The following is an 8,335-nucleotide window of genomic DNA, read 5'->3' as shown; positions in this document are numbered from 1 at the left end:
AATTGGCTCGCTAATGTCCAGTTAGGAATTTACAACACTAATAGCTCTAACTCAAGCAAACGCAAGACCCATTGTATTGCAAATGCTTGTTCTTTATGCAGTGTTTGATGTTGGCATTTTCCTTGTGCTTTTTGCTATAACGAGGCATGAACCAAGGACTGGGTGCTTGCGCCATAGTTTGGCACGATGCACAGGTTGGATTTCTCTTTGGTTCTCCGCTCACTCAATTGGGTTTGGTCCTTGCATAATACTCAAGGATTTCCCCAGTTGGTCTATTTTGGGTGTGGCCTCTCCCTCATGAGGTGTTGGGGTTGATCCTGACTTTTTGTTTGGGCGACTGTCCCACCCCATTTATTTTTAGCCTCTGGGTCTTAGGGGTTGTCTGCACAATCCCACCCCCCCTTAATTTGCATTTTCTGTCAAAAGAATTGCCTGTTTGGTCAAGGCTGGCATCCTTATCTCTTTTGCTTGTTATTTGTCCTCCAGTGGGTGGGACCCTCTTACTCCCTGTTGGATCTGGGCAATATTGTAGCTGGTTATGTAATCCTTGGTGTAGTTTCGTACCTTTCTCCCTTGATTTTGTATTGATTTTTTAGCGCTCTGTGCTTTGTGCCCAACCTTTGTTGCTCATTGTTGGGGTTCTTTGGTAGTCAACTTTGGAGCTCCTACATAGTGGTGGTTCTTCACAGGCACACCCGGGGGAAGAGTTTATTGGGGGGTTTTTAGATATTCAGCAGAGTGTCCATCTCCAGGGTATAGACACTACTCATTTTGTAAGGACTTGGACAAGAAAGTAGTCTTGGAGTTATGGAATAACCAGTAAGTAATGGAAGCATTATGCACCAAACATTAAACCTATACAGTTGCATTTACACAGGGAAGCACAACAAACCTAAATTACTTCCACATTAAATATTTTAAAACATGATACACGTCTATTGTGAAAACAGCCATACAAAATGAACTCACTGAAACATTTTAAGAATGGGGTTTCATATACATGGAGTACACAAATATCTAGATATGTCTACACAAACCCTCTCTGAACACTTTCACTGTACCTTCTATACAATCAGAAGTTACCCAAGTGGTTAATCGTTTTTTTCAGAAGCAATCTATGACGCATCAGATTCTGTTATTTACAGGTGCATATTTAGCTGGAAAACTGTATTTGGCCATCATCCAAATTTCAGGTTCCAACCTACAACGTACAAAGTCCAGTGTGTTTGTGGTTTTGGATCACAAGCATATACGGTTTTGTTGATTGGACTATGCTGTCAAACTGAAAAAATATCATGATTTATTTGTTAGCTAACATAGATAGAAGATCAACAGGAATAGGGAAGACCACAGTGGAGTTTTTCTCTGCAGCTATTGTAGAGAGCGTCTGCAAATAGCGTAGCTGCAAGGCAGCCGGAGACTCTGACATGACTACGGCTGCTTCCTTCAGTGCCCGAGAAGCATTCATCTCACCTTCTGCTGCTATAACCTAAACAGAGGCAAGAAAGCACAACAGTCAGTGAAGGTAATAAGTAGTTCTTGCTTTAGAAAAAGAACTAGACCAAATAGTTATGTAATGTGGCTAAACTATATTGCTAATCTAAACATGATCATTTTTTATTTACATGCTTACGGTTTTATATAGCACCAACGTTGTTAGAGCAATTCACAATCATTATCATCGGGTAGCAACGTCGGAAATATATGTTTTTTCCCTTAAATGCTGAGGCTTTTTCACCCCCAGTGCTGAGCCCTTTGTTAGGTCTGGCGTATGCCAAGACCTTTTGATTTTACTAAAATTATATGTATAGTATACTTACTTAAAGGGGCTTTCACCCACCTCTCTTAATCAATTGGTCTGTTGTGTGTCATTCACATTTTGCTTCTGCCCCCTACAGCACACAGCATGGGGAAAAGAGTCATCCTACTTAAGCCACTGTTTAAATTCACTTTGAGTGACTGGATTTTGCTCTTTAAGAATGAACACATGGGCACACAAGATAGTTTCCTTCAGGGCCAGTGTTTTTGTTTTTACTTTTTAATTACTTTAGTTTTGTGTATATGTTTAGAGTCTGGGATAAATGCTGGACCTTTCTACCAGATCAAAGCGCAGGTCAAATTCCACACTTTATCAGTTCCCTTCTCCTGACAATGATGTAGTAAATTACTTTAGAAGTGTTCTTTTTTATCTGTTTGCTGGTATTTCACAGCGTAACAGACTATGTCCATTTGAAACTGTTAATATTATATATGTGATTTCATAAGCAGGCAATTCTTTGGAACATGTTATTCTGGACTCAATTTCAACAATGGTTCTTTAATAAACATTGCCAAGGAGGAAAATTAGCCTTTATTGTGTTTAATTTGATGCACTTGTAACAAGTTTTAAAACATATTTCATTCCTTCTTTCCTTCTTTCTTTCTTTTGTTCTTTCTTTCAATTTCGATCCTTCTTTCTTTGTACTTCTTTCTTTCCCGCTTTTATGCGTTCTTTCATTTTTTCTTGCTTTGTTTCCTTCTTCCTTGCTTTCTATACTTCTTCTCTACCCTCTTTTTCGTTTTTCTTTCTTTCCTTCATTCTTTCACTCTCTCAATTCCTCTTTCTTTCAATCTTTCCTTCCTTCTTTCTTTCTCATCTTCCTTGCATTTTTTCATTTCTTTCTTTCTTTCGCTCATTTTTCCTTTCCTTCTTTCTTTACATATTTCATTTTTTCTTTCCAGCTTTTCTTCTTTCTTTCCTTTTTTCCTTCCTGCGTACTTACTTTCTTTTTCTTTAATTCATTGTTTCATTCTTTCTTTCTTCTTACTCTCCATCCTTCTTTCCTTCTTTCTTTGTACTTCTTGCTTTCCCTCTTTCATGCGTTCTATTATTCTTGCTTAATTACGGTTTTTTGTGTACTTTACTTCTCAACCTTCTTTTTTCTTTTTTCTTTCTTTCCCATTTTAATTCTTCTTTCTTTCTCTCTTTTGTTCTTTCTTTCCTTCCTTCTCTTGCCCTTTTTCCTTTTTTCTTTACATCTTTCATTTTTTCTTCCCATCCTTCCTTCTTCCCTTCCTTTTTCCTTCCCAACTTCTTTCTTTCTTTCTTTCTTTCTTTCTTTCTTTCTTTCTTTCTTTCTTTCTTTCTTTCTTTCTTTCTTTCTTTCTTTCTTTCTCCAATACTCTGGCATCCAGTGGCAGAATGCTTAGCTTTTTTTAGATCTGTGTTAGGCAAGACCTTTAAATGTAACTAAAATGATGTATATGGCATAGTTACATATAGGGTTTTTAAGCCACACTTCAACCATTTGTCTGTGGTTGTGCCATTAACATTTTTCTCCAGCCACCTGAAGCAGGCATCAGGGTGCAATGCACCAGCCCACTTGGAATGTGTGCCTTTTTTTAGAACAAAAAACATATTTGCCTTTAGACATTATTTTTTAGATTGATGAAAATCGAGCAACTTCTGAGACAATAACATTTTGCCATTACAAAATAAAACAAGAATTGAGAAAAAGCTAATGGACAACCCTGACCTATTGGCTTTGCCAATGCTTGTTTGATGTTTGGAGCACTTCACACATAGGCCTTCATAGCTTTTTTCCTAAAAAGGTATCCAGGCTCAATGTGCACCTTTTTTTTCAAACAGCTTTGGGATTCAAAAGTACCCAGAGTTTGTGAATTCCCCTAGCAGAAACTGAGAAAATAGTCCAAATACAACTATATATTTTTTTTTGGTGGGAGGGAGAGGAATGCTGTGCATAAAAGTATATATTTTTCTTTAAATGACATCAACAAACGGTTTGCATGCTAGGATCACAATGTTCCCAGCTTTCAGGAACAAGCAAAGTTATTTCAAAAAAACATTTTCTTTAAAACAGATGTTGTACTTTTCTAAGATGTAGTCCATGTTCCTCTTTTTGTGGTTTCAACATTCTTGCAGTTTATGGTGGAAAAAGGTGTGAAACCCATGGGTGATACCGGAAAGCTATACATTTTTGAAAACTAGACAACATGTGTTTAGATCCCCTAATGTTCTCCCGAATAAACAAATTTTTAAATAAAATAATAATGAAAATAAGTTTAAAAAAATAGCAAATCATGACAACGTTTTTCTCTATAATTTTTTTGTCACCTTATCTTATTTACAAAACAATATACCCTTACAGAAGTCAGGCTCTTATGGTCTCAAAGATGTGTTGAGTATCAGTAATAGCTGGCTGCGCAGGTCCGTGTTCAAACAAACTATTCTTAAACATCCGGTGCTCACTCCCACCATTTTGACTGCCACAAAACTCTTTTTACAATCTACCCTTGGAGGAATGCAACCAATATCACGAATTTTTTTCTTTCAAACTATTATAGGGCATTCCTTATAGCAATCACCAGTGTATGGTCAATCTGTCTTGTCCCACATATCACTGTCCATCATACTCCAAAGAAAAAGGCTGTCTGGGTATTTAAGGTGCAATCTTTATTTCCAATTCTTCACTAAAGCAGACCCAGCCAACATGCTTCATCTCTTATCAGAGACTTCTTCGGGGCCCAAAAAACTTTCAGCCAAAATGTAGATGTCCCACTTTTACATTTTTTCTATAGTTATTTTTTTTTTTTTACATTAAAACATGTTCCATGTATCATGGTGCAAGGGTGCCTGCATTGCAGAGATGATTGTTTTTGTGCAGGAAGAGACACCTCATGAGAGGTATTTTCCTTTTTCTGCATTCTGCAGCACACATTGGAAAAAGGAAAACACGAGGAGAAATAAAGGTATTCATTCTCGTTGCGTCACCTTTACTCCTCCCCTGGGGAGGAGTAGGCTTTTCACACATCCCCAGTTGTACAAAACCTTGCAAATCTGGGAATATATCAAATGCCATGGGTGTTACTTGAGAACACCCATCGTAACACCTATGGCACAGCTTCCTGTCCAGGGTGAGACAATTCAGCAACTTGCACTGCATTGCCTCAGTCCACATTTCCAAGACCTTGAAAAGGCATGCAGGGTGGCTTTACTGGGCCTTGTAAATATGACCATGGAGTGTGCACCACCGGTGACGTTTTGGCAGGTGCACTGGGGCTTGTATATAACCCCTTGAGTTTAGGAACAGTGGTTGTTTGATTCTACATATCTGAGTTTGGAGTTACGCATACTATCATGTTTCAGAGGGAATTTTGCAAAATGTGTTCTTTCGTGCACATTGGCTTACATTTGGAAGCCCAAACTGCAGAGAAATCCAATTGATAATAACAAATATTCTACTATTCTGTGATTTCACGTCTCCTAAAAACATTCTGACTACAGCAATGGATCACTGTAGATTCCTTAATATTCTCCCAGATAAAATAATTTTTGAAATAAAATAATAATGAAAATAAGCAGAAAAAAATAGTAATTCGTGATGTTTTCCTCTATCATTTTTTGTCACTTTGGCTTAGCTACAAAACAATTTACCATTATACCATTACATCAGTCAGACCCTTCTGGTCTTAAAGCTTTTTCATTGCGTTCTGACCATGCAGCAATTCATATGTTAAAATATAATGACTGAAACAAGGGTGTGAAGGAAACCAATGTATTTCTGAAATGTACACATTAGCTTACATTTGGAAGCAAAAAACGCAGAGAAATCCAATTGGCAATAACAAATGTTCTACTATCCTGTGTTTCCACAATGTCTTCTAATACAAATGGTACCCCACTTGTGTGGCTAGGCCAGTGCCTTGTAGAGAACACACCACAATCCTCGACCTGGAGGCATCACTTTCCAACCCAGCAAAATCAAATTATTGTTTTTTTGTTTGCCTTTTTTTTTACAATGTGTTGTAGTTGCAGAATTTGGCCCAAGCCCAACCGCCACCCAAATAAACCTATCAAAACCAGACATTTTTGAAACCTAAACACTCTTGGAAAATCCAGATTGGTTTGTGTTGCAGGGAGCCATGCAAACTTAAACTTCACCAAAAATCACACATTGTCTTCACATTTCTGTGATGAAAGCTTCTGGAATCTAATTAAGTATCCATGAAATTCCCTCCACCCAGCATTCCCAGACCTATCCCAATAAAAAATGCTACCCCACTTAAACGGCTGGTCGCTACAGGAATGGATCTAACAGGGAAAATCTTATTGATTACCATAGTCTGCATTAACATTTGTTCTATTGTTACGTCAGAGTGATGTGCACACTGGCTGTACATCAAAAAACAAATATATCAGATTTGGGGTGCAAAGGAAGTTTTTCCCTCGTGCCTCTACATTGATTATGAAAAAGAAAATGCTCCTGCTTTTTAAAACAGAAGTAGGGTCTTGTCAGGTAGAGAGGATGACCTATTGGCTTCTTCCACACTATGAAGGTGGTGTAGAGGATTTCAATGGGTAAAGACAAACAAGAAGGTTAAGGTACTAAGGCCCAGATTTAAGAAAAGTTAGCGCCACCTTTGCGCCATTATTTTAATGCAAAAGCGGCGATAACTCACTGCCATATTTAGATGTTGTTGCTAGAGCAGTCTAGCAAAAAAAAATCAGACTTAGGCCCTCATTACAACATTGGCGGTAAACCCCGCTTACTGCCGTGCAGAAGACCGCCAACACACCGCCGCGGCCGCGGAATTCCGCTACAGCTATTATGACCCACAGTTCTATATCCACCAAAATCTAGACACCCACACAAGTCCGCCACACCAAAGGTCAGTGATAAACTGGCGAAAACAAAACCGACACCGTCATGCCAACAGAAATACGCCCACACTATCACGACCCACGAATCCACGCAGCGGTCTTTCAACCGCGGTATTCCATTGGCGGTACACATCGCTGCACTCAAAATACACACACATTTACAAAACACTACCACATTGGACAATTCCAAATACACACACCTGATACACATACACACACCACTCCCACACACCCAATACAATATAAAACACACACCCACATCACCCACAAACCCTTACGACAACAAATCCCGAATGAAAGTCAGAGAGAGACAGCACCAGCAGGAACAACAGCATCCACAGGCACACAACACCATCACCCAGAGAACTTCCATCCACCTCACACAACACCCCAATACATATCAGCACACTTATCACCCCACACTCCACCCCACACATCACCTACACCACCCCATTGCACGGCAAAGACACCCCAGGTTCTCGGAGGAGGAGCTCAGGGTCATGGTGGAGGAAATCATCCGGGTAGAGCCACAGCTATTCGGATCACAGGTGCAGCACACCTCCATTGCAAGGAAGATGGAGCTATGGCAAAGAATAGTGGACAGGGTCAACGCAGTGGGACAGCACCCAAGAAATCGGGAGGACATCAGGAAGAGGTGGAACGACCTACGGGGGAAGGTGCGTTCCGTGGTCTCAAGACAGCACCTGGCGGTTCAGCGGACTGGCGGCAGACCCCCACCTCCTCCCCACAACTAACAACATGGGAGGAGCAGGTCTTGGCGATTCTGCATCCTGAGGGCCTCGCAGGAGTAGGTGGAGGAATGGACTCTGGTAAGACAAATCTTAACTATTACATTCCCCACCCTACCTGCATGCCAGCACATACCCCCACCCTCACCCTCACCCCAGCACTCCAACTCCTCACAAATGTCCCAACATCATTACCCACACATCCCAACACCAAGCCCTGCATGCAACAACAAAGCATGGGTACCCATCGCTAAAGCATGCCCACTGCACATACCCATACACCCCCCTAAACCATCATCACACGAGGTCCCACACAAGAATGCAAGCACTGGGGTACACGGTCACCCTCCCATTGCACACCATGACACACACAGATGTAATAACCATCCTTTTATACCCCTGCAGGACCCCTACCCAACGTCACCGGACAGGAGGGTCCACACATGTTCACACCACCAACAGAAGAGGCCCACAGTGATGACAGCACCTCTGTCCAACTGGATCTAGATGACCAGCCCGGCCCATAGGGACCCTCTGGACAGTCGGTTCCCCTGACACAGTCACAGGCCACTACAGAGCTTCCCCCCCTGGAAACACCAGCACAGCACCCACCAAGCGGGCCCATACCTCCGTCCCCAGAACACGTCAATCAGCTGTGTGTCCACCACTACAGGGAACCCAGGCTAACCCACCACCCCAACAACAACAGGGACCTGGGGGCAGTGGTAGTGGAGGCCCAGGAACACAGGGGAACTGGGAGGGCTGCTGTGCGACAGGGGGCGGACAGGCCGAGGGAATCCACTCTCCACGAGGCCCTCTCCTCCATCATGGGAGCCTACCACCACTCCCAGGAGACGATGGCAACGGTACTGGCCAAGTTTCAGGAGACCCAGCGCCTGCAGGAGGAACAGTATATGGGCTTCAG

General features: G+C 41.5%; 1 protein-coding gene across 1 annotated transcript in view; it reads right to left on the bottom strand.

Annotated features, from left to right (window-relative positions):
* Nucleotides 1–1,330: 1,330 nt before the first annotated feature.
* LOC138249904 (stomatin-like) overlaps nt 1,331–8,335 on the bottom strand; it is a 184,873-nt gene continuing 177,868 nt past the window's right edge. Inside the window, exon 8 of the mRNA XM_069204122.1 lies at nt 1,331–1,489. Within this exon, the coding sequence (XP_069060223.1) occupies nt 1,470–1,489 (20 nt within the window). The 3' untranslated portion in view covers nt 1,331–1,469. The remainder of the gene's footprint in view (nt 1,490–8,335) is intronic.

This window comes from Pleurodeles waltl, chromosome 8 (genome assembly GCF_031143425.1).
Source record: "Pleurodeles waltl isolate 20211129_DDA chromosome 8, aPleWal1.hap1.20221129, whole genome shotgun sequence".
NCBI classification, from domain to species: domain Eukaryota; kingdom Metazoa; phylum Chordata; class Amphibia; order Caudata; family Salamandridae; genus Pleurodeles; species Pleurodeles waltl.
Note: the sequence above shows the minus strand (reverse complement) of the source record. Positions and strands in the feature narration are given on the sequence as shown.